Source organism: Pyxicephalus adspersus, chromosome 6 (assembly GCF_032062135.1).
Source record: "Pyxicephalus adspersus chromosome 6, UCB_Pads_2.0, whole genome shotgun sequence".
Taxonomy (NCBI): Eukaryota; Metazoa; Chordata; class Amphibia; order Anura; family Pyxicephalidae; genus Pyxicephalus; species Pyxicephalus adspersus.
This window is the reverse complement of record NC_092863.1, coordinates 46,197,292-46,222,720: the sequence shown is the minus strand read 5'-3', so window position 1 is coordinate 46,222,720 and position 25,429 is coordinate 46,197,292. Positions and strand designations below refer to the sequence as shown.

The window sequence follows — 25,429 nt, the reverse complement described above, 5'->3', positions numbered from 1 at the left end:
CACTTTAAATTTTCCCTTCCTGAAATGACTGCTTGTGATGTCTGGGTGTGCCCTGACATCAGTGGGACGGTCATTGGGAGCAGAGCAGCCTGTCTGTACAGTTGTGGTTGCTAAGCTGTTACCCAAAAATATCTTGTTTGGGGAAACAGTACTTGTTAGACTTACCTGATACACTTTCTGTAATGTAACAAAATGGGAGAATGCAAAGTACTGCTATCTGATTTTTCCTCACCTATTAAATATTTCTGTGATTGGCCTCACATTGCTAATCACCTAGGTGACATAGCTGACCTGGAAAACTGATGAAACAGATTTAGGAGAAACACTGGCAGTTACAATCAGGCTGCTGTGATTCCATTGTTCCTTTTCTTTCATACACAGAGAGAATTATGTCACCCTGGTAACCGGTAAAATCTGAAAAAGTAGTAAAAACAAAAGAAACATTGAGAAAATAAAGACTATGCATCAAGTATTGTTACATAGAAAATCTGAATTATGTAAAGTTATGATGAAAAGACCAAGGTTTTTTCTTTTGGCAGGCATTTGGCAAGCCCCAGAACTGTTTATTATTCTCAAAGAATGATCCTGAAGGTTGCCCAAAGGGAAACAAGTATAGTTTTGGGTCAATCATTTAACATGTATCTGTTTTTAGATTAAAATTTTACAATAAACAGTTATTAATGACATGAATTCACACAGCACAGGGTATAGGAAAATACTTCTTTTTATGCAATCTGTCTCTCATTGAAACTTTGTGTGAAGCTGTCCAATGAGGAAAAATCCCTCTACCTTATTGGTTTGGTGTAATTTAAGTATGAGCTATTGAATCTATTGCACCATGAATATTTAACCCCCCCCCCCCCCCCCCCACATTTGTGTTGTGGTATATGTGTGTAGGTGTATGTTGCCCCCTGTGCCCCTTCTATTACTCTGGATAGTAGCTGGCACACATTTGTGTTGTGGTATATGTGTGTAATTGTATGTTGCCCCCTGTGCCCCTTCTATTACTCTGGATAGTAGCCGGCACACATTGTGTTGTGGTATATGTGTGTATGTTTATGTTGCCCCCGGTGCCCCCAGCACTGCTCGCTGTTTGTCCTCCCCTCAGGGCGGTGCTGGCGGTTTAGTTACGCAGGACGGGGCGCGGTTCAGGTTTGGGGGCAGAACCGGCAGCCCCACTCCCTCCCCGGATCCCGGACACGGTGGCTGCCGGAACCAGAGGAGCCCCGTACCGAGCCCGGACCCTGCACACTCCTCTTGGCCGTCCTCTTCCACCTCACCACAGCCATGAGTTCCAATAGTCGCTCCCCGCTCTCCCTCCCCTCTGTACCCCGCTTCTCTGCCTTCCCCGGTGCCCCCTTAGTCGTCCCCCCAGGGCTTCGCAGTCTGGCAGCCGCTGCTCCCGCCGGTGGTGCTAAGCTGACCCACCCGGGCAAAGCCATTCTAGCAGGTAAGTGTCCGCATGTGTGAGCGGAGGACGCGTGTCCTTGTGTGCGGTGTCATAGCGCCCTGTGTGCAGTGACCATGTTGTGACAGGTGCCCCTTGTCTGACCGCCTGTGTGCTGGCACCGCTCTGCTTCTAACAACTTGGCAGACACTTGTTGTCACCTCGCTATGATCATTGCTGTGTTTACTACAGGAGCACAGGCGGTGCCCGCGGTATGCCAGCCAATGCCTGGTGGGCATAACGAGGCCGAGAACAGTGCGATGCATGGCGGTGTGTCACAGATCACCTATATGATTCAGAATAACCAGTCTGGGTGTTACTGGGTGCAGGATAGTGATAGGAAATGAATGGTGCTCACCATGCAGGGTGTCACTGGGCTGCCTGTATATGTGTGTGTAATATTGGTTGTTGGACCCAATAAATGACCTCTGACACCCCAGGAAGCTGTAAACATTTGTACATATGTGAGTTCATGTGAAGCCATCATGCACAGTGCTGTTAGCCAGGCAATGCATTGTCATGTTGTCCTTGTCATTCTCCTACAATTGCACTGATGGGTTCTACACTCCTGCTGTGAGTCAATGTTTAATAGGAATGTCCAGTCTTCAAAATTTTTAGATAAGCCTAAAAAATGGATGTAAATATTCATTATCAGTATGTGATATTGGTATAGTGTTAGCAAACCTCATTCTTTTGTATAAAGAGTTATTTTTATAGGTAACTACATCCCATGACAAACACACCATAGGGGTTGGATCCTGTAGCATATCTGTTTTTCACAATTGATTCCTTGTGTGTACACACTTGAGATGTTTGTTGTCTGACACAATCACCTTGGGTGTCCCCTGGTGTCATTTAGTGATCTGCCCTTTCTGATCACTATTGAGGTGTAGGACAGAACAGGACCCTCTCATTCTTCCCCTCCCCTATCCATAGATCTAAAAGGTGCTGTGTGTACAAAGTTTGTTCATTCTACTATTCACTATGATCACTAATCACCCATTCTACCATTCACTATGATCACTAATGACACATTCTACCATTCACTATGATCACTAATGACACATTCTACCATTCACTATGATCACTAATGACACATTCTACCATTCACTATGATCACTAATGACCCATTCTACCATTCACTATGATCACTAATAACACATTCTACCATTCACTATAATCACTAATGGTGTGTGCATAGCTTTAAACAGATTACTGTCACTTGTGAACTTTGGTGATCGATTCCAGTGACAACTGAGCGCTGTACTCACATCTCCGGAAAGGGGATGAAGGAGAAGGAGCAAGCAGCTTCCCACTGTGCTGTCCCTAATAGGAAGGCACAGCAGTCGTTTTTAAATGGTCCTTCATCAATCTGCCAAGATGGATTGATGAATGATGTCAGGGGACAGCTGTACACATGGCACATTTTTGCACAAAAGGAACGATTGTCTGATGTTTTGTAAGGTTCATGATCTTAGGCTGAATAAACTTTAGAGCCATTTCATAGCACTGCATTGCAGGAACCCAGCACACCTGTGTTGCAAAGCATGATAATGCAATTCTATGTTTTGTGGTGCTCTGCATTGGGAAAAAAAGATTTGGGTATCTTTTGTTTGCTCAGATGTTCCCATTGCACATTTATACACAACGCACCCTGTGAAATGACTGGTCCCCAATGCTCCAGGATAGACAATGCAACACCCCACATTGAAAAAGGTGTGGATAAGCCAATAAGTTTATCCACACAGGGTAATTGCACGTGGCCAGTGCGAGTTCCCTCTAAAGTAAAACTCCTTATTTAAGATGATAAATATAAGGAAGGTATTTGCTTGTAATATATATGACAGTCACATTAAAGGCCTATTTCCACTAGTGCACTGCAATAACGCGCTTGTTTATGTATGGAAATGCATGTGTTACCATTTCTCCTTAATTATGCAGTGTGGGTTTGGTGGGCAGACATTTCAAATGAAAGGATCGTCCTAATACAATGCACACAAGGTTTTTTTTTTTTTTTTATTGAGTATCAGTTCTATAAAGCTGCATCATCTGATGTGCACTGTTGGGACATGAACCATTCATTCAGTATTTATATAGTGCCGACATATTACGCAGAGCTGTACAAAGTTCATAGTCATATCACTAGCTGTCCCTCAAAGAGTCTCACAATATAATGTCCCTACCTCAGTCATATGTCAGTTATTACGATCTAAGGTCAATGTTTTGGGGGGAAGCCAATTAATCTAACTGCATGTTTTTGGAATGCGGGAGGAAACCCACATAAACACATAGACACAGTGAGAACCCGCAAACTCCATGCAGATAGTGTCCTGGCTGAGATTCGAACTTTGGACCTAGCGCTGCAAAGTCCAGAGTGCTAACCTCTTAGCCACCTTGCTGCTCATACCATGTAGATACATGGCTGAAATCAATTGCAGGGCATCAAGTTATTAATGTATACTTGGCTGATAACAAACATTGCAGCTTTGGTGCGCCCTGACCCTGAACTGTGCAAGCACCTCTTGTGCTGAAGAAATGGTTTCCACTGTGTAAATAACATGTTTGTATGCCTTGAAAAAAAATGCATTTCGTCTTTGTTTGAAGACCCAAACCTTTACTTGACATTTCACAATTTTCTCTTGCTAAAATGCTGAATTGCCACTCTGTCCACTTTAAGAGTTGTACTTTCACCTTTGTTCCTTGCTAGGAGAGGGTTGAAAAACAAGTACAAGTAGTTCGGCATGAATGAGGTCACATGGTGATTTAGGGCAGAGGTAATGTCACAAATTTATGACACCTTTCTTTTCATGTGTAGCACCTGTAGGTTATCTTTCACAAATGTATGAGAGGCAGATAAGTGGCTGACAGACCATGAAATGCCTGCAATTGCTAAAAATCAATGATAGAATAATCTGGCATATTTGTAAGGTTTCACATAGGGGAGATTTCCTCTTACTTTCTATCCCAGACACACAGGAGGATGTGTAGGAGGTAATGTCCTTTTGACACCAGTCTTAGATTTCCCCTTTACTCCTGTTCAGATGACAACTTTGTGTTGGATTTTTCACCACTTTTTTTTCCTGGTACCAATGGTCACCAGGAGAAAAAGAGTAAGTCAATTTCCTCAGCAGCACCTGAAAGGGGTTCTAATACTTTACCAAACTACATTAAAAAAAGGAAAGAAGAGGAGGGAGGGAAAGCCAGGCTTTTAAAGGGCAACCAGAGTTAAATTTAAAAACCCCTTTTGGACTGCTGCCTGCAGCTCACCCACATACCACAACTAAAATACTCCATAGGAGAAGACAACACTTTATCTTCCCCTGCTGAATCACTGTCATTTACTTCTACTAAGACAGAGATGTCATAATCATTGTGCATATGAAGGTCCTGCAATAAACATTTCAAGCTTCTATCACACCATCCACTCCACTGGGACATCTGGAAACACCAGCAGTACGTCCAAAGTAATATCGGTCTCACTATCAAATCATTTACATGTAGCAATTCGGTATCACAAGGCTCTTAATGCGGTAAAAAGCCCCAACAATAATACTAAGTCACCCCTGAGGAAGCCCGGTACGGGCAAAACGCGTCGGGTGGGACACCTTACCACCATCGCTATGACCTAGTATGATACTAAACTATATTGCTATTTCTTTTGCGAAACTAGTGGTTATATGTTAGCCTAGGATTCATTTATAGAGACACAGCTCCTAATCTTTTAAATTATGTTGTTGGAACAATAAAAGTTTGTGTTTTTATATTTCCCTCTGGTTACCCTTTAAAAGCCTGGCTTTCCCTTCCTCCTCTTCTTTTCCTCCTCGCACAGATACACAATGTGTAATCACAGGCTGGGCAAATAGGAGCCACTCCCCTTTGATTATCCATTGGGGCTATTCTTTCAGGTGGAACAAACTAACAAATTAAAAAAAAAAGGAATTTGGTTGAAATGTGCTGAAGAGATCCAATAAAGTCTTTAAGATTCACTCTGCATGTGAAGCCAGTCTCAAGGAGGATTTTGGCTACACTGTTAAAAGTTGCAGCTCTGAGATATACATCTGTGGTGGGAAGAGTGCGATCATTTTGATTGAAAAGTCATCCTTTAAATTAATTCTTAACCCACTCCAGCCCAGGTCAAAAGACTAGTACACACAAGCAGGTTCACTGCCAATTTTGGATTTAACCTGTCCATTTTATATTCCAGATTTTGATCAGTCAAAAGAACCACCAAAACTTCCCACGTGTGAGATCCTGATCATTTTGCTTGGATAGAAAGTGATTGAAATTGCAAACGAATGTGCTCAATACCTAATACACAATACAACTTGTGTACTTTTTTCCTATGATCTTAGTTTTGAATAGAGTGGAAAAAGGTTAGAACCTATAAAAATGGCTTTGTGATTTTTGTTACGTTATCGCTCAGAAGGAATAATTGAATTGATTTTTACTAACAATTGTTTAATAAGTGAATGTCTACAAAGGCTGTCAGTAGCCATGCGTGTGTCCTCCAATCGTGCCAGTATTGTGCACAGGCCTTGTCTGTATGAGCAGTTACTTACTATAGACTTCCTCGATCAGTCAGTGAACGGAAATATTTCTGTGTAAAGGAAAATATCGTTTTTCACACTTCAGTAATCAGTTATTCTTTCATTTGGATAAACTCTTTAGCTTCAGTGCCAAATCTATGGTGCATGACTCTGCTTTTAGCAGTGACATCTCTGACTTCCAGTAAGGGGAATGTTGCAATTCAGGATTTAAGCTAGCCTTAGGGGTTACACTGGAGTTAGGATTTGGGGATGAAGGTTATTTCTAGAATTAGTATTAAGATTTAGGGAATTTTTCATGTAAAGTTGGTCAAGGGTTTATATTAGCATTAGAACAAAAGAAAATTTAATGAGAGTCTGCCACTTCAGGGAAAAGTGACAGGTTGTTATGACAGCTCTCTTTCCACCACCTACTAGACTAATCTCCCATGTTGCTCAATTCATCTGTCGCAGCAATCATAGTGCCCAGTGCTTCTCGATATGAGGTAGCATGTAACCTTCTACCATTCCACTTAGGATGTAATGCTTGCTCTATTGGCCCAAATGGCCATTAGCCAGGTCTAAGCACTTTAATGTGAGAACGGCAGGTCATTAATCCAGTAAAGGTTTATACACAGAGCTAATACAGGGTTTGTGTCCTCAGTTGTGACACCTGATATAAACAGGCCACATGTAATATCCATTATATATAAGGCAACAGAACACTGCAGACATATGTGAGTGAATGTCAGAGACCTATTGACATGCTGCAGGAGTGGTTGGAGGCAAAGGATATGCTGCAAGAGATTGGAATTGGGGAACTTGTTACATGATACAGCTAGAGATCACTGCTGCTTCGGCTCTTTAACAAAATCAACGCTCCCACTGAGACTGCTAAGGTTTAAGAGCCACATAGGAAGCGCCAATGAGCCACAGGTTGGGCACTAGGGGTTTAATACCTTGCTTGCAGAGGAAGAACAAAGTGTAAAGCTACGTACACACGCCAGATTTTTATCGCCCGATAATCGGCATCGGCCAATTATCGGGCGAAAATCTTCCGTGTGTACAGTCGGTGTCGTCCATCGTCCGGACGACCGACCTGCCGGATCCACGGACGATGGACGACAGCCGATCGTAATGAAAGGGAAGGGGAGAGCGCGCAGCAGGGTGCCGCTCCGTCGCTCTCCCCCTCCCCTCTCCATAGAGCATGAACGGTGCTGTATGTACAGCACCGTTCATGCATCGTGCACTGCCTTGTCGTTGGAAAGGATCGTGAAAGATCCTTTCCAACGACAAAAATTGCAAGTGTGTACGCAGCTTAAGGCAGCACAGCCTAGGTTGGGACAAAGATCTTTGCCTGGAATGGTCAAAGTTCCTTGAGTTTTTGGGTGATGTCAGTGTTAAGTGTTAACTGTAGTTTTCAGGTAAAATGTCAGGGTCTATAGGAAAGTTATCTGTTAGGTTAAGTAAAGGTTATGGTCCAGGGACATGTATGGATTACACTTTTCTTTTAAACTTGATTTACCCAGCATAATCTGCATACTAAGAACTACTATATGGGATTCTCAGGTCAAAACCTTTGATCTACTACCTATCCTTGTTGTATTTGTAAGGTAACCTATATGTAATATGTTGGTGCTATATAAATTCTGTTTATTATTATTAAATAATAATAATAATAATAATAATAATGATGTACCTAAATTGGCTTAGTATAGTATATAGGAATGCTGTGTGTGCAGCAATGTTGAATATGACAGATCTGGTGTCATATTGGATTTTCTAACCTGTACAATTATGATCTAATACTACACCTAGCTAGACTATATTTTGAAAAATAAAACAAGACAAAAATACAAGGATACAATATACTTTACACTAAGATTTACCTTTTCACTGCTTTTTTTGTCAGTTGTGTTGTAGTAAAAATGTCAGGAGCTATAGGATGGTTTTATGTGTCGTAATGGAGGGACAATACATTTGTGTGTTTTTTTTTTCATAAACAACGTTTATTTGTTTCAATCATGTCCAAAGCTGTGTTCTAGTCTTTGTGCAATGCTGGAATTCCTGTTCTGCTTCCACCTCTACATTCTGAGGATATTCGGTGACAAGGCCTGTAAATTCACATGACTGTTTATCACATTCTATGCCAGACACTTTCTGGATACAGACAGTTTTATCACAGACACACCAAAACATCATCATTCTGTGGTGTTGGTAACAGGCTTCTTGATGCTATGTACTAAGCACAAGTTTTATTTATTGAAAAGCTTAACATAGGGTTAATTCATAACCAGTTACATGGGCCTGCCCTTCCCCCATAATTACATAGCCTGCAGTTTGTGTGCTGTAGCAGATGAGTTCACTGTAGTACCTATTTTGTGTATAATTACACATTGAGAATTTATATAGTATAGCACTGCAAAGTCACCACAAATTTCTCACACTCCCCTCCTCCCTGTTCTAAATAGAACAGATAAAATAAAAGGCAAAGTACACCTACCAAAGTTTACAGTGGGTCAGTACAATGACTCTGCTTTTGCTTGCGGTAGAGGTTGCATCCAAATAGAAAGCCTACGTATTCATTAGACTCCCACCACTAATTTAAAAATTAAGAAATAAACCTTAAAACGTTCACACAATAGGGGAATGTACAAAATAAATTTTTCTTACAACTCTCCTTGGCGAGGGTGACATTGTTGACCCTTTGGAAATATGCTGGAATGGTTTGGGATTCCAAATCATGGGAGAAGAGGCAGTATTTTTTCTATATATACTGAGTTTATGTAATAATTGTTTAGGTAGGTTATTGGACATAGTTGGTCAACTCTGTAGACTTGTACTTTGAGAAGAAGCAGCTAAACACAACCACTGTAAAGAAGTAAAAAGCAATGTTCTTCTAGTGAAACACTGAAACATGGTCACTAATAGATCATGTGGCTTTTATGGAGTCTTTCAAGGCATTTGCTGCCAATAACAAGTATCTTTGTCCACACATGTTTTCTGCATGATCTGTGTGCTTCCAAATACTCCTTGGGGACTTTAAAGCACTTACAAACAAGATTTGCACTTTGGGATATTTATAAGGACAATTGAATCTTCTTCTCACTAAGACTTTGTAGAATTTGCCTTAGGTAAAATTTTTGCTGCCTTTAGTTTTAGCTTAATATGCTTCTTTCCTGATCTGAATAGTCAACCAGATCATCTTGTATGGGCACATATACACATTGTAGTAATCCTTGAATTAATGCTTTATAATAATCTGAATTTTAAAGGATACTTTCAGGATAGACCTATGATTGTTGCCACTTCTGGCTTGTCTTTTGATAGGACTGTCATTCTTTTCCTTGCTACTGCTGTCAGAGAGTAGGAAGAAAGAAAGATCTCCCTGCTGCACTCAGAAACATTCAAATATGTACAGGATACCACCGGTCATAAAGAGGTTAAAAGGTTTCATTAGCCTGGCAGCAGCCTAGCAACATAGAACAAACTACAACATCCATCCAGAGCACTAGAACAGTCTGATGGCAGCACAAATTTGTGTGTGTGGGCTGTGTGAAAGAAGCAGAAATAAAAGGAAAAGCATTTGGCTATCCGCAGCCATCATCTAATATTTGTGGGTGCCTTTATGTTGATTGTTCTGTGGTCTGAGGTTTTAGATGTCTTTTTTTCACATGGGTTGCCTTCTGCTGTTTTATGTTTCACCAAACCTCACATGCTAGAAAGTGAGTACATGCACTAATGAGATTCTGCTTGTCAAAGCTATTTTGCTAACCTCTATGCAGCTAGATTGTTGAAAGCTAATGCTTGAAACTAACATATAGCTACCTATGATCAGGCTATGTGTGGACATACAACATGGTTGCAACTAAGCTGTGTAGTTCAGGTGGTCATTGGGTTGCCTATCTTGTCTATATATCAATGACCAACATAGGGAACATGGGTAAGCAGTCTGACAGTGCTGCTGCTAACTGCAGGGCAGTAGCTCATTGATGTCAGCCTGCAACAAGAAGTGCTGTTTCTGGCAGGATCTCCATTCAAGGTTTGCAACAGATTATCAAAGTTTACTTAATGAGGCAAAGGCATATATATTAAAACTTAGATATTGTGTTTATATATACTGTACTTTAACAATAATTGGCATTTACAGTATTTATTTATACTTTTACAGTTTACCATACAGGGATTAAATTATAATTTATACTTTATAATTACAACTGTAGACACCTAATAAAAAAAAACAATTGCATTAAGCAATGCAATACAAATTTTGTTTTAGTATTGCCCTGATACGTCTGCTATGAACTTTTTTTATTTTCTACACCCTAGTTCCAATGTGTCCACTGCTCTCTGTAATACATTTACTTTGTCATAGTTTGATACATTTGTAATTGTGTTATTCCTACCTAATAAATTGTGAAAAAGCTCTGCACTGACACAGCTAGGAGAGTATTGATAGCCATGCCATGTTTAGAAGAAAAACAGAACTGTAGGTAACTTAATTGCATTTGTGTTCTGGCATTTGTAATTAGGACACAGTAGGCAGATGACATTGTCTGGGCTTTGGAATATTTTTGTATTGTTATTCTAGATAATCAGACGTATTGCTTTAATCACATCTGCAGAGGGAATGCATTGTGTGCTGCCTGCAGTCTGATTATAAGGGGGGGGGGGGGGGGGGTTGTTGTCTGTTCTTCACCAATCAGAGAGCAAAGATGTTGCCTGTGCTGAGTCATGCTTATTTGTTGGGAAGGGGCCACCTCCATAGATGTATGTGTGAGCACAGGGCCAACCTGCTCTCTTTACTGTATCACCTAAATATACAAGATGTGTTGGAGAAATAACATCATGTTGATTAAAACAAAGTTTCTGCAGTTTTGCTGATTGAATCATAAAACCCACATTGGCTACTTTTTAAGTGTCCCTATAACATTGTATAAAAAATACAGTAAAAGCTGGAAAAAAACTGCCATGTAGCACTTTCCCTATTTGTTAACATTTTCTACTTGGTCCTGAATGTGCCTTGAAATTTGATTTCCTAGGTCATCCATAGTTCCAACTTCATGTTGCAGTTCTACAGTTCTCTGTTATGGCAATTGATGCAGTCTGGTTGGTCTGAGGCCCCTGAGAGGTGCACAAAGTAACTTCCATGTTTTGTTGTATATTGTACTATGTAAGATGGAACAGCCTCTGCTCTTTTCTGGGTGGCTGCCAACTACTTCCTCCTATTTCCATGGGGACAGGCATTATGAGCGCTGGAAGTATGCTCCTGGCCCATGTCCATGAGATAAAGGCATGTGGGAAGTTAGGGGTCTTTGTCTGCTGGACCCCAATGACATTATAAAAAGATGGCAGTACTCAGCAGTGATTCTTTTGCATTTTGGAACACTGGAACAAAGAGTGATCATTGGGGCAGTGAGTGATGATAGCTACATATGTGGACAAATTAGGTTAAAAAAAAGAATTCCTAAATTTCCTAAGTAACTTGCAATTGACACAAGTAATTGACAACCATCGTTGTTTGTTTTGTATTTCACAATTGAATATGACATGGACAAAAATATCAGGTCCCCTAAGCTAATGTTTTGCTGCACAACCTGAGGCAATAACTTCAAAGACATGATTTTTGTATCTCTTAAGACTTCTGCCCCTCCTACAGGTAATTTGGCCCATTGTTCCTGACCAGACTTCTCCAGCTTTGGCAGGTTTGAAGAGTGTCTCATAGCCGATATCGTAGGAGAATCTGGCGTGTGTACAGCTCTCGTCGTCCATCGCCTGAACGATGGTCCTGGCATATCCACAGATGATAGACAATGAATGATCTTAATGAAAGTGAAGGGGGAGAGAGCGCAGCGGGGTACAGCTCCATCGTTCTCCCCTCTACATAGAGTAGGATGGCGATGTATGCACAGCACTCGTTCATGCATCGTGCAGTCAATAGTAATTGGAAAGGATCGTTAAAGATCCTTTCCAACAACAATTATTGCACGTGTGTACTTAGCCTTAGTTTTTGTTTTTTTCATTGATTTTACACAGGACTCATAGAAGTTCTTGAATAATTTTGTTCTTATCCATTTTTAGGTACTTTCAGATTTGTGTTTTGCAATATTATTCTGTTGGGTGATTTATGTCCTAAGACTAGACGCCCCAGAAAGTCTGCAAGTTTCATTGTGTTCCTAGCACAGACTCCCGGTATCCTTTGCCAAAAACAGCTAAACAGTCCCACATTATAACCAGGCCCCCTCCATGTTTCACAGTAGGTACAATGCTTTTTTAAAAGCTTCATTCTTCATCTGTGGCCATTTGTGTGAATCCTGTTTTACGGGAGTCGTATACTATTTATAAAACCTTTTCCATTGCTCTGTATGTCTTGTTGGCGTCTAAATAATAGAGTTTGATAGTTGTAGCTATAATTTAAAAGGCACAAATCAAATTGTCCGGTGTTAAATAAGTTGGCATCAATGCTGTTTTAGGGTTGTGAGGTTATCTGAAATACTTGTCTATTCTTTTGTGTTAGCATGGCTAGCCTATAGGCCATGTTCTACTGCAGTGGATGCCAACTTTTTGGACGTCACAGACCACTAAATTTACAGACTCCGGACCGTGCATCTGTGGGGAGCCGTGTGTCACTCAAATGGGAAGAAACTTCCCTCAGAGTGATGTGATGATGCCAGAACCTGCCCAATCTCCCATCACAGATCTGAGCCTGCGATGGGAGATTGGGCGGGTTGTGTCCAGAGACCCAACCCACCCACGGCCCGGAGCCTGCGATCTACCCCGGAGACATGGTCCTGGGCTCTGGCCATTGTGCCCCCTCAGCGAGTTCACCGGCCAGAGCCGCGGACCACCAGAATTTTCTTGGGGACCGCTGGTTGGCAACAGCTGTTCTCCTGAGTCATAAGCTACCTATAGTACAAGACGTGGACATTCACTGGCACAACCTAATAGCATATCACTGCAAAACAAAATGTTGAGGGAAAGACAAAGACTGGATCACTGTTACATTACCATTTTTGTAGTGGCATAAGATGGCAGTAAATGTTCAGTCTTTATGTTATTCTAACTTGGAAGAAAAATGTTTACTGATCAAAAGCATCCAGGCTAATAAATTCTTTAATAGAGTTTGTCATGGGGTTACTAAAAAGGATACAATGCAAGTAGATTTGTGACCGACCATAAACTCTTAAGTACTCAGCAACTTAAAATGTTTCAGATATTTGTGAAATAAAGCAGGTTATTAAAATATTTTCATAAATGAATAAACAAATTGAAAAAATACCCAAACTGGCCAGGTGGCTGTTGCAAATAGTACTATGAAATCAAACCTTTTTATTTTTTCTCCTTTCACTTCATCATCACCATCATTTACAATGTAGAAAAAACAGACAATGAAGGTAGTCTTAAATGTTTACATTCCTTGACCTTCTCCAAATATATCACTAATGGTAATGCAAATTACCAATTTTACCACATTTAAAGAAAATATGGATTTTCATTTAGAAAGCCTTATTTTTGAACCTAAGTAATAAAACACAAAAGGCCTTAAATGGCAACTATGATTAAACTGCATTGACAGCACTCAGATATTTAAGTTCAATTCAATTAGTACAGACCATACAGACCCTCGCACATAAAACTGAAAAGGTAACAAGAATTTCCTGTCTATACCCTAGAGCCTAGAAGTTCATATTGTTTGATGTAATTTAGAAAGTTATTAAGGAAAGCACCTCCAGGGACGCATTTTGTTGCTGTTAAGAGTTTTATTACTTAATGTATTTGTTATGTGTCGGTGTCAAGCTGCAGCATAAACATCTTGTTTATTTCTGTTCTTTCAGGAGGGATAGCGGGTGGCATAGAGATCTGCATCACATTTCCCACAGAGTATGTGAAGACTCAGCTACAGCTAGATGAGAAGGCAAACCCGCCAAGATACAAAGGAATAGGTAAGTGACAACCAGGGCTTTTGTTTGTGCAACATTTAGGCATCTTTGGGCTGTGATGTTGGAGGGAAAGTGATTTGATTTTGTCTTTTTCCCTCTTCTCCAGGGGATTGTGTGAGGCAAACAGTGCAGGGTCATGGTATAAAAGGTCTATACCGGGGTCTCAGCTCTCTACTTTATGGCTCCATTCCAAAAGCGGCTGTCAGGTAAAATTATACTGACTCTTCTAAGTGGATTTAAATTTACAGTCTTCAGGGTTCCAAGAACTAAAGCTGTTTTCCTTATGACCTGTCCTTGTCAAAATTCAGTTTCTTTTGAGTGTTTTTTTTTACTACTTTTCTAGTTGCCGCTTTACTTAGTCTGTTCCTGAAATCTTTTCCTCCTTCCACAGATTTGGGATGTTTGAGTTTCTCAGTAATAAGATGCGGGATGCTGATGGAAAATTGAACAGTACACGCAGTTTAATATGTGGCCTAGGTGCTGGTGTGGCTGAAGCTGTTGTAGTGGTTTGTCCCATGGAAACTATCAAGGTGAGATTGCGTTCCTATAATTACATCAGTTCATGGTTAGATATATTGCAGCAGCTCATTAAGTAGTAGTTAAAAAAAACCAAAAAAAAATGCAATGATCTAATGATGTTTAAACCTTTTCTGCAAAGCAGAGGACACACATCACAACTTGGTTGTAAGATGCAATTAGGACTGACTAAAAAAATCAAATCTACCTACCTAAACAATCTAATCATATCTTCTATCTTTCGTCATATACACAGACTCTCACACTATTCATTTGCAAATTTTGTTTACCCAAGCAGATCACAGTATGGATGGCTTTGAAATCAAACTGTGAATAACAAAATTTTTAATGCTATAAAGATAGGTAATATGCCTCTGGCTACCAAATGATGCTGTAATGTAGAGAAAAGCTTAAGGACACTCTAGAATAAAAAAGTGTCAATCTTCCAGTTCCCTACTGTATAGTGTAGTTGCTCCTGGCTACCTTTAAATTAATAATATGCCCTGTAGTGAGTTCTGTAGGTATCTGCAGCAGAAACCACAGCAGGTAACTAGAAGATAAAGTCCTAGTTCTCACAGGCTGATTGTCATTACCAGTTGTATTTCCTATCTAATAAAATAATTCATTCTGAAGTGAATATAAAGGGACATCAGGAGCAAAGATCTTATTTTTTTTCTTTCAACCAATTATCAGTCAAATCTTATAAGAGTTCCCATTACAAATCTTATCCGAATCCATAAAAAAAAACTATTAGAAGGGTTTGCTTATTGTAAAATTGATATGATAACATTTTATGGGTTTCTCCTTGTGTCCTTCCTGTTATGGAAAATGTCAGCTGCCATTTAAGGTATTGAATAAGATAACAACTATCTTGGTTGGCCGTGCCGGGATGATGTTCATTCATTCCCGGCATATGCATGGGAGCTAAGATTGTCAGGTTTCCCTGACCCTGTGCAGGTGGAACACATTATTACAGAAGGGATAGTGCCTGTCCATTTCTACAATAATAACCTGCCTGATCAAGCATTTGTAAAAATGGAAGTTAAGTTCTACTTTAAAGGATATTCCTAGGTGATAAAGTGCTTCTGGTGTCAGGTCTGTGAGCTGGGAAGCCTACTTCCATCATACACTTGTTATGATCTTTGATGTAAGCTCTGTGTAATATACAGTACTTTAGATGGACACACTACATCTGCTGAACTTAGTTTCTTGCCACATAGTTCACTCTGTGCAACCTATTTTTTTTTAGGGCTCTATTTCTAAAACAGGGAATCTGACTTTCCCCAAAATATTCTCTTGTGGGAATCTTCTAGGTTCATATGTTTTATTGACAGTAATGATTCCTGCCAGGTAATGTTTCAGGGAATGTCAGATTCCCTGTTTTATAAATAGAGCCCTTATGTATGAGACATAATAAGAGAATCTAGGTTGCATTTTTAAACAGGTTAGCAGCAATTTTTCCTACAACTTCTCAAAATTATCATAAAATATGAAATGTTCTCTAGTAGTGTGGCTTGATGCATACTGGCTAAGCCTGAAAGAAAAACCCAGGATGGATACCCAGTGTTCATTGTGCAGAACTGAACTTTTAGTGTTATATCGCTTTTATTATTTTTTTTTTGTAAAAAAAAGTTTGCATTATAATAATACTTTTGCATGAAGATACGTGCAGAAGTTATAGATTTGTCAACTTGTGCTAAACAATGTATTCATAATTTGAATACATTTTTTTTCTGAGGGCCTTTGTTAATAATAATAATAATAATAATAAACTGTATTTATTTAACACCAACATTTTTTGCAGCTGTGCAAATATGGGTTGCAAATGACAGACAGATAAGCAATAAAACGGGAAGAGAGGTCTTTGCTCAGAAGAGCTCACAAACTTAAGCTTGCATACACACGCGTAATTATTGTCGTTGGAAAGGATATTTCACATTCCTTTCCAAGGACTAAGCACTGCACAATGCATGAACGAGCGCTGTACATACAGCACTGTTCTGCTTTATGGAGAGGGAAGGGGGAGAACGACAGAGGATCCGGAGGATATCGGCCCTGAGCCGATTATTGGGCGGGAACCATTGGACGTGAACCATTGGACTCATGAGATGAGGATATGAGTGAGGAAGTCATTAGTAGTAGGAGCGAAAAGCTTGGTTAGGGGCGAATTTTTCTATCAGGGCAGAAAGGTGGGAGGGACAATACATTTTTATTTGAAAAAAAAAATTAAATGTGGGCAGATAAACAGCATGACAAGAAATGACTCTGGTAATAAACAAAAATGATAGAAAAAACCCCCCAGAAAACGCCAAGCAGTCGATGGTCCAAAGTAAATAGTAGTAGTCAAGATTTTGAAAAGAGCTGTTTTGCATCCCATTATACTGCAATTCAGTGAAAAATGTTTTATACAGTAATTTAGGCATGAACGGTCTACAGTAGTTTGTTTTTGCTCCTTTAGGTGAAGTTTATTCATGACCAGAGCTCTGCAAATCCGAAGTACAGAGGGTTTTTCCATGGAGTCAGGGAGATTATTCGAAATCAAGGTATACATTTTACTCTGTCTCTTTCCAACAGTATTCTGTTTAAGGGAACCAATGGTGGATTTCTGTGCATTTTTAGTTACTTCTTTGTGAAATACCCTGATCTAGTTTTGTGGTCATTGGCAATACTTAACAGTGCTGTGGCATTCTGATGATCCTCAGTGGGTTTTAGGAGTGTAATGTGTGTCACTTAAGCCCCACACACCACTGCCCTAATTCTAATCTGGACTGGTAGCATTTACCAATACGGTATTGAATCCATTATCTTCTCCATTGACTCTATTAGTTACACCAGAGAGCAAGGCCCTCTGGTCCCCTTTTTGGCCCAGTCTAAACTTCACCCTCTCTTAGTATATGATTTATACGTAGCTTCACGTTCCTGTATCAAACCCAGAGAAATGGAATTCAATACAAGCATTAGATGCTATAGTCCATCCCCCTAACTTTGTGCGAGTGCCTTTCTGCAAAACAAAGTTGTAAAAAGTGCTCATTAGAGCAGCTGAGGACTACCCAGAAATTTGAACTACTCTAACCATTCTTCTCTGACCGTTCTCATTACACCTATGGTTCATAATGTATGGGATGGGTAGCTCCTATGTTCCTCATACATTGTTTGTCTTAATTGTAGACGTCTCCTCATTGTTTGACATGGCACATGATATCATTGGTTTGTAGCAAAAATAAAAAAGTTTCCACATTTCTGGCTTTTATATTTTCTGGGAAACTCTGCCTATCTTAAAGTAAGCTGACCACAGTGTCCAGAAATGATCAGATATATCAGCCCATACTCTATGTCCAATATTATTGTACTGTGTTTTGTGATGTCCTAATGATTTACTTTATGGTATGTTGGACTGAATAGCCATTCTTTGTGTCTTCCTTTATTCTAGTTTGGCTGATGTTATTTGTCATGTGTTTTGCTAGGCATAAAAGGAACTTACCAAGGTCTCACAGCTACAGTACTTAAGCAAGGATCCAACCAAGCCATTCGCTTCTTTGTCATGACCTCTCTGCGGAACTGGTATAGAGGTAAAAGATTTGTCTAAGCTTGTGTATACCTTTGTTCCCTGCTGTGTGAGTCCCATTTAGTTTTTTCATTAGTAAATTGTCCTAGCTATTACTTGTTGGGGACTGTTTGATTTACAATAAATGTTTTTGTTTATGTACTATACTACTTTTGTTTCAAATTGATCTGTTTATAGTATATTTTGTACCATTCCATTTCATGACATATTCATATTGCACATAAAATAATTGTTTATTATGGTTGTTTGTAAGGCTCTAAAGACCTGCAGTAAAGTAACATGTCTCATTTAACCTCTCAGGTGATAATCCTAACAAACCAATGAACCCACTAATAACAGGATTATTTGGAGCAATCGCAGGAGCTGCCAGTGTCTTTGGTAACACTCCCTTAGATGTGGTGAAGACCAGGATGCAGGTAATATGAACAGCAATGTTAACATGCATAATGCTACTGTTAGAGGCAATAAGCTTCATTTGATGAGTATCCCAGGCAGTCTGTGTAGCCCCACATATCTATTCAGGATTTGAAAATTAATAGAAGATAGCAATCAGTTGCTTTAGGTTTATACAGACTGTCTATAGCAATTGTTTTACCTTTTTTTAAGGATTTGGCTGTTTGCATCACTTACCTTTTACTATCTACAGACTTTTGCTGCCATTTTCACCTTTAATTCAGAGCTGCTCCCTGAAGTAAATATTTTCCACCCCTTAATGCTTCTGGTCTTGTGGGTTGTATATGGGTCTTTTGTCTTACACTGTCTTCTGCGCACCCCCTTGTGTTTTAACACCATGGAGCCTCGGCTTGGAGTACTTAACCCCCCCCCCCCCCCCACTATCCCATCTTTGTTAGGTTGATTGTCTAAAGAATAAACATTCCCAGTCTATACTTTATCAATATGTGAAGGCCAATTTAACAGGAAGCAGCCTGGTTTTTAACAGTTTTTTGTTAGATTCTATGTTTATATTGAATCTGGCATGTAATCTATTAGAAATTATTGACCAGTGTATGGAATAGTTCAACAGGAGGGAAGGAGGAGCCTTTATATACAAATGTGCAAGGATGAAAGTAAGGAAGTAACATATGGGGGGTCTACTTATAAAGCAGAGAATCTGATTTTTACTGAAACATTCTCTGGTGGAAAATCTTCACATCCATGTTTCAGTGGCTTGAAAATTTGATTCCCCACCAAGGAATGTTTCAGTGAATGTCAGTTTTACTTCCTTGTACAAAATACCCCAATGTGTTACTTCCTTACTTTTCCGTCATGCAAGGCTTTCTTTTGGCAATATTGCAATTTATTTGCCATGCAGTTTGTTTCAGTTATGCAAATTTTTTGTGACATGAAAAAATGAGCAAACAGGTATTGGTAAAAGCACTGGGAAAAGGGTATTTTTATTCTGAATTTTAAATGTGAATTTCATGACAGATTCTCTTATGGTATTTTAGAGTAACACATGTCCAACTTTTTCAAAGAATTTAAAAAATGGCGTTTCTGTTCAGCTCCATTTCCAAGGAGGGTCATACAGAATGATCATTTTTTTTGCAGTGCTGTCAGCTGATATGGGAAGAATTTTTTGTATTTGTATGTGTGCAGTAATAGACAAAGAGTCAGTAGATCTACTTTTCCTGCTTACAAATTATGGTTTATTTGAATATTTGTGTTTTGCAGGGGTTGGAAGCTCATAAATACAAAAGTACATTGGACTGTGCCTATAAGATCCTCAAGTATGAGGGACCCAAAGCGTAAGTTAAAAATTACATAATTTTCCCAGTCCGTTCTGTCCTTTTATCTTTCCATGTCTAGTCACTGAATTTTTCTGCAAACATTGCATATGTTGTAGACTAATTTTAGCATTCAAATAATTCCAAAGTCCATCTCAAGTATCTAAAATTGTCATCTTCCCCTTCATTTAGGTTCTACAAGGGGACTGTTCCTCGTCTTGGACGTGTCTGTCTGGATGTAGCCATTGTCTTTATAATCTATGATGAAGTGGTGAAGGTTCTGAACAAGGTTTGGAAGACAGACTAACTGGATGTCTCAATTCTGATGGAAGAACCAAGTGTCCTGCCATTACAGGGTCCTGTGGGTGCCAAAGACCTCAGCTGATAATTACCCAAATCCCTGGTACTTTATTGCTCCAGGGCCTCCCATTCCTGAAGAATATTTCCTCTTATCTTTTTTCCATAACTACAGCTTCGTCCTCTGGATCAAACTTTCAGCTTTAAAAAAAAAGTCAGGAGAGCATATCTTGTTGTATGCAGGGACAAGGGGTTAACAAGCTTTTATATCCATTTTAAGGGATTTTTTTTTATCATTTTTTAGAAGTTTTTATAATTTTAATTTGTCCCTATAAACTGTGCCTCTGTCCATAAAAACTACACATCATATTGTTTTATGGGGTGTCATCAAACATTTAGATATAAACAAGGATAAATTGAATGGGTTTCTCCCCCCAGTTGGAGATATTTCTTGCTTTCAGATATGTTGTCTCTTGAAGCAGGTGCATGTGAGCATATTTTTCCAAATGTTCTCTTTCTCAGAAGTCTGCCTCCAAGGAAAGCTTGTATGGAAGTTGGTCATGCAAAAAGAGAAATTCTAATATACAGAAGAATTGTGTCAATTGCACGACTGAGAAAGGCAATGTCTAGAACAGGGGTGTCAAACTCAAATACACAGTGGGCCAAAATTAAAAACTTGGACAAAGTCGTGGGCCAAACTTGAAACTGAAATAGCACCGCTACTAAAATTCCCTGAGTCAAGAAAACAATCCAATGCAGGGCTTAATGTTATGTTCCAGTGGCTGGAACTCCCTCTTCCCTGAAATAGCACCTCTACTACAATTCCCTGCTTCTATAAAACAGTCCGATGCGGGGCAACACATAGGCAGAGAGGCCACTACTCTATAGACGCGAGTGATGCCAGGAATTGTAGTAGTGGTGCTATTTCAATGCAGTGGCGGGCCAGCTGCAGTTCATGTTTAGGATTCCTTTGGGGGCCAAAAAAACAGACGTTGCAGTCCAGATTTGTCCCCTGGGCCAGAGTTTGACACCCTTGGTCTATAAGGACAATTTAGCTGGGAGAAAACTTTCTTTGGGAAGAAGCTATCTTGGTAAACCACATTGAAAGAACACCAGGCTGTTTATCTAGTTTTTGGCTAAGCTTTGAAGGCTTGTGACATTAGAACATATTCAAAATGGCATAATACATGCCATAATCATTCCTGTTTGTTATTTGCTAATTCTAATGAATCATTCAATAATTCAAGATGGATATTTTGAAATTTGAAACTAATCAATTTTTGCAGCCTTTTGTATATAATATTGTATTATAATATAGTTGCACAGGGCTCAAAAAAAGTACAGTTATTTCCGGGCTGGGATTAGTAGTGAGATTCTGTGAGATAATGGTTGAAGCCATTAAAGTGTAGATAAAAGACCAAAAAGCATGCAAAGCAGGTCATGCAACTCTCTGAATTGATGCAATTGTGTTTCAATACAATAAAAATATGTGACAGCAAGACCTCTGTGGTAAAGAAATACTCCTAAAGTTTTTATGTACTTTATTCATAATTTCATTAGGGCAGAGGGGCTGCCATTACTTACCTGCTTCTACTAACTGGCTGAAATGGTGACTTCCTGGCTTTAGTACTTTAATTCTTAGTCACTGATGCAAAAGAAATATTCAGATCATAACATTGAGAGAAAAATTAGGGGTCCTTTTCTAAGTACTTGTATCAGGTAGCTTTTTCACTGAAGTAAGAGGTTCAACATGACGGCTAACTCAGATTTTTCTGAGAAGAGCTAAGTGATAGATGCTGCCATGCATCAGTCATGGTGGGTGTCTTTAGAAACTGCAACAGTGCTACAGGTGTAAAGTGCAGTTATTTAGAATAGTCTGCTTAGGCACTGAATGCCATGGTGTCCAAAACGGAATGCTTCAACATGGTTTAGCATTGGCATTTGCTAGTATGTCCCACCCCCATTGTTGCTGGCTCATTACTATCACGAGTTGCCTCTCTGGCCAATAGAAATATAAAAGAGCTTTATTACTACGAGGAACAGCTTCCTAGAACTTCCTGGCATTTGGTGAATCTGCAGTCTTTTGGAGCTGCTCCTTATACCTGCAGCCCATTTAAAATAAAATAAAAAGGAAAGAGGTATTATAGGATTTATGACCAACTAACAGTCTCTTGTCTTAGTAGTTGGTAGAATTAATGTTTTTACTTTGCAATCTATTTTAGAATGTTCTTGTTATGTAAAAATAAATTATGTGCACTAAGGTGGTAAGGTTAATGTCTTATAGGCTTGAGGCAGACTCTTTTCTCCCTTCTATGCAATTTACAGATTGGGACCTCCGACCGTGTGTAACTGTTTTTAGTAAACCTGTGTGTTTTTAAACTTTATATAGTCACATAGCTTGGTGTTATGTTCTTTGTGCCAAATTAATATCTGTGCTCTTTATGACATAAATAGTAGTTCTGTGCCAAAATGAAGCCGAAATAACATATATGTGTGACTAAATTACTATGACCAGCCACTAGTGGGAGACAGAGAATGTGCCTTTCCATTACTTGGTTTGTTAACCCCTTCACTACAAGAGATGAGTCCAAAGGTATCACTTAGATGAAATTATCTAAATTGCAAAAAAAAAAATTATAGAAAGTAAAGCATATGTGTTGCCCATATTTGCTGGTAATATTCCATTGCTCATTTCCAAATTTGGAATCGGGTTTGGGTTACGTATATTTTTTATTCCTCCAGCGTTGATGAATAATGCCCAGTTATGTACTGTGTTAGGTTTGTATGTCATCTGTTATGTGGTTATGTGGCTCTCTTGGTTATTACTAAAAAAAAAAATATATACATATATATATATATAAATATATATATATTATTTGTAATTTGTTGACTGTGCTTGGTACGGGGCAGCAGTTACCTACCAAAGGAGAAAGAAAGTAAAAAAAATATTCTACAGGTTCCTTCACCATCCCTAACTTAATGGTGCAAGGTAACCATTCTCTTAATTCAGGTGTATGTACAGTGTGTATGGAGTACATAAGAGAGTGCAGCAGAATATGCATATATGGTACATTGTTATGTATTGTATTTCAGTTATATATTTATGTGGTCTACTTGTACAGTTTGTATAAAGGTTGTTATGTGTTATATAAATCCATACAGTAATGTACATTTTTTGTTATCCATAACAGAGGCTGTATCTCTGTTTCTCTGTGTGCTCTGTATTACTGCACTACAAAATGTGCACTGACTGATAACATGCAGCACAATCAAGTCTATTCATGAGTTTTATATTTTAAACAACCTCAGTGGTGTGCTGAAAACTAGCCTGTGTTTTTTTGCAACTTGTCTCATGGTGACCTGCTATATACAATTTTATCAATGCCACAGATTTGTGTGAATTATGATAATCTGATAATATAGGAGTAGAAATGAGTAGGATGCACACTAAGCTGAATGCAGCATATTCATGGTTTTATAAGGTAAAATTAATTATCACGCTAGGCACTAGGTGTTTTCGATCTGTTTAGGTGTAACATTTGATCCTTTTTGAAAGTATTTTTTTATTCGCTAAGCAAACTTACTTTGCGCGGTTTCTTTCAAGTTATGCAGCCTTACGTAGAGCTAGCCCTGTAAAAAGAAAGCTCTCATTAGTTTCCAAGAAAACTTGCCTTTCTTAGCTGCAAGGATCCTGGACCTTAAAGACAGGTACTCAGTACTTTAATAACATAAACCTTAAAAATATTGTTTAAATCACTCTAATTAAAAAAAAACCTACACAGAGTGAACAAAAGTATCCAGTCCATGATATCAATTGCCAGTCCCTGAAAAAGTTCTCAGAAGTCCTTGTGATCATAAATAAATTAAACAGGCTCTGACCATAGTTATACCTTTTCAGTTATGGATCTTGCTCTTGATTAGGTGATATAGTTCTGATCCTCATCAGCTCAGAAATATATTTTTTGTTTTTTAGTACTGTATTTTACTATGTCTATACAAAAGTGTCGTATAGTTATTCTAGTCATGTATGAGATGTCAATTCCAGCAGACAAAATACCCTAATAAACAATGGATTTCCCCATATCTGTTAATGGCAATACTTGAAATGTTTCATGTTTACATTATAACTACAATATCTAATGATATGCCTGTCTCTATTCATGTGCCTGTACATCTCTGCTTGTCTGAACTAGAGGTGGACTTCATGTTACAGTTAATGTGTCTCAAGCCAAACTGTGATCTAATAAAAAATGAATTTATTTCTGGAAAACAACTTTCTGAGTGATGTGCTATTTTTATTCTTTTTCTATTTTTAGTTTTATGTGTATACTATATCATATATGCATTTAGATGTTCCTGATATAATAAAGAGAAATTATGCACACAGCCCACTAAATAGACATAGCTACCACTGAGCCAAGAGGGCCATGGTCCCTGAGTGCACAGCTTTAACCAAGACTCAGCAAGGAAGCACGGTGGCCTGTTGTGGAGAGACTGCTGCTCTTACATCGAGCCCAGATCCTTCTCTGCAAATTGTGGATAGGAATAAAGTGTACCCAAACTCACAATTTTCACTGAGATCAGCAATTTTTTTCTCCATCTACATCACCCGATCTCGCGCCGGGGTCGGGTGATGTAGGAAGAAGAACCAGAAAAAAGTGGCGAAGATGGCAGTTCCCAGAGCGCCGGCACGAAAGGGGGTGCCGGGACGACATGTGACCCGATGGAAGAGACCTCCCCACCGATTAACTGTCCTGTGGGATTAAAGGTAAGTGAATGTTTTTTTGTTTTGGGGGACTTTTAAGGATTTTGGCATGCAACACAATCCATTAAAAAAAAGTATTAAGGTTTACTTTTACTTTACCCTTACTTTAACAATTTTTGTTTCATGCTGACTACAAATGGACTAATCTGTTGGTACAGTTGAGACCTGGTGTTTCCTTCATGCAGCTTTGTGTGTATCTGGGCACGCAAGCTGTGGGCACTAAATGATTTGTGCAGCAGTTCTGTCACTGAATAGAATGAGGGTCACTGTTCTAAGTGTCCCTACCACTACAGTTCTTCCTTAAATAAATCTTTAATCCACGCCCCCAAAATAGGCCCCTGGCTTTTACCTTTGCCCCAACCTTTAGTCTAAAACTAAACTGAACCATTTTAAACTATCCTGCTAATCCTTACCGTAATCCCTGGACAAAATGCTAATTTATCTTGTTTTGTCTCAAAACCATAACTTTGACCTTCCATTATTGAGTACTTGTTGCAACCTAGATAACTGGATTGGAAAAATAGAAGTACAAATAATTTGGTGAGTAAAACAGTTAAAAAATCCCAATGCTACAATCTTTCAATTTAGTACCCCATAATGACAAAGCAAAACAAACTTTTAGACAATTTAGTAAATGTTTAAAAAAGAAAAA

At 39.0% G+C, this 25,429-nt stretch overlaps 1 protein-coding gene across 1 annotated transcript; it reads left to right on the top strand.

Moving 5' to 3' along the window:
- The first annotated feature begins 1,173 nt into the window (after window positions 1-1,173).
- SLC25A1 (solute carrier family 25 member 1) lies at window positions 1,174-24,285 on the top strand. Its single transcript, XM_072415628.1, has 9 exons — window positions 1,174-1,450; window positions 13,806-13,913; window positions 14,017-14,116; window positions 14,302-14,440; window positions 16,885-16,969; window positions 17,891-17,995; window positions 18,292-18,407; window positions 19,663-19,736; window positions 19,908-24,285. Exons 1-9 carry the CDS (start codon window positions 1,288-1,290, stop codon window positions 20,020-20,022), a joined length of 1,005 nt encoding a protein of 334 aa, XP_072271729.1. The 5' UTR covers window positions 1,174-1,287; the 3' UTR covers window positions 20,023-24,285.
- The last annotated feature ends 1,144 nt before the right edge of the window (window positions 24,286-25,429 follow it).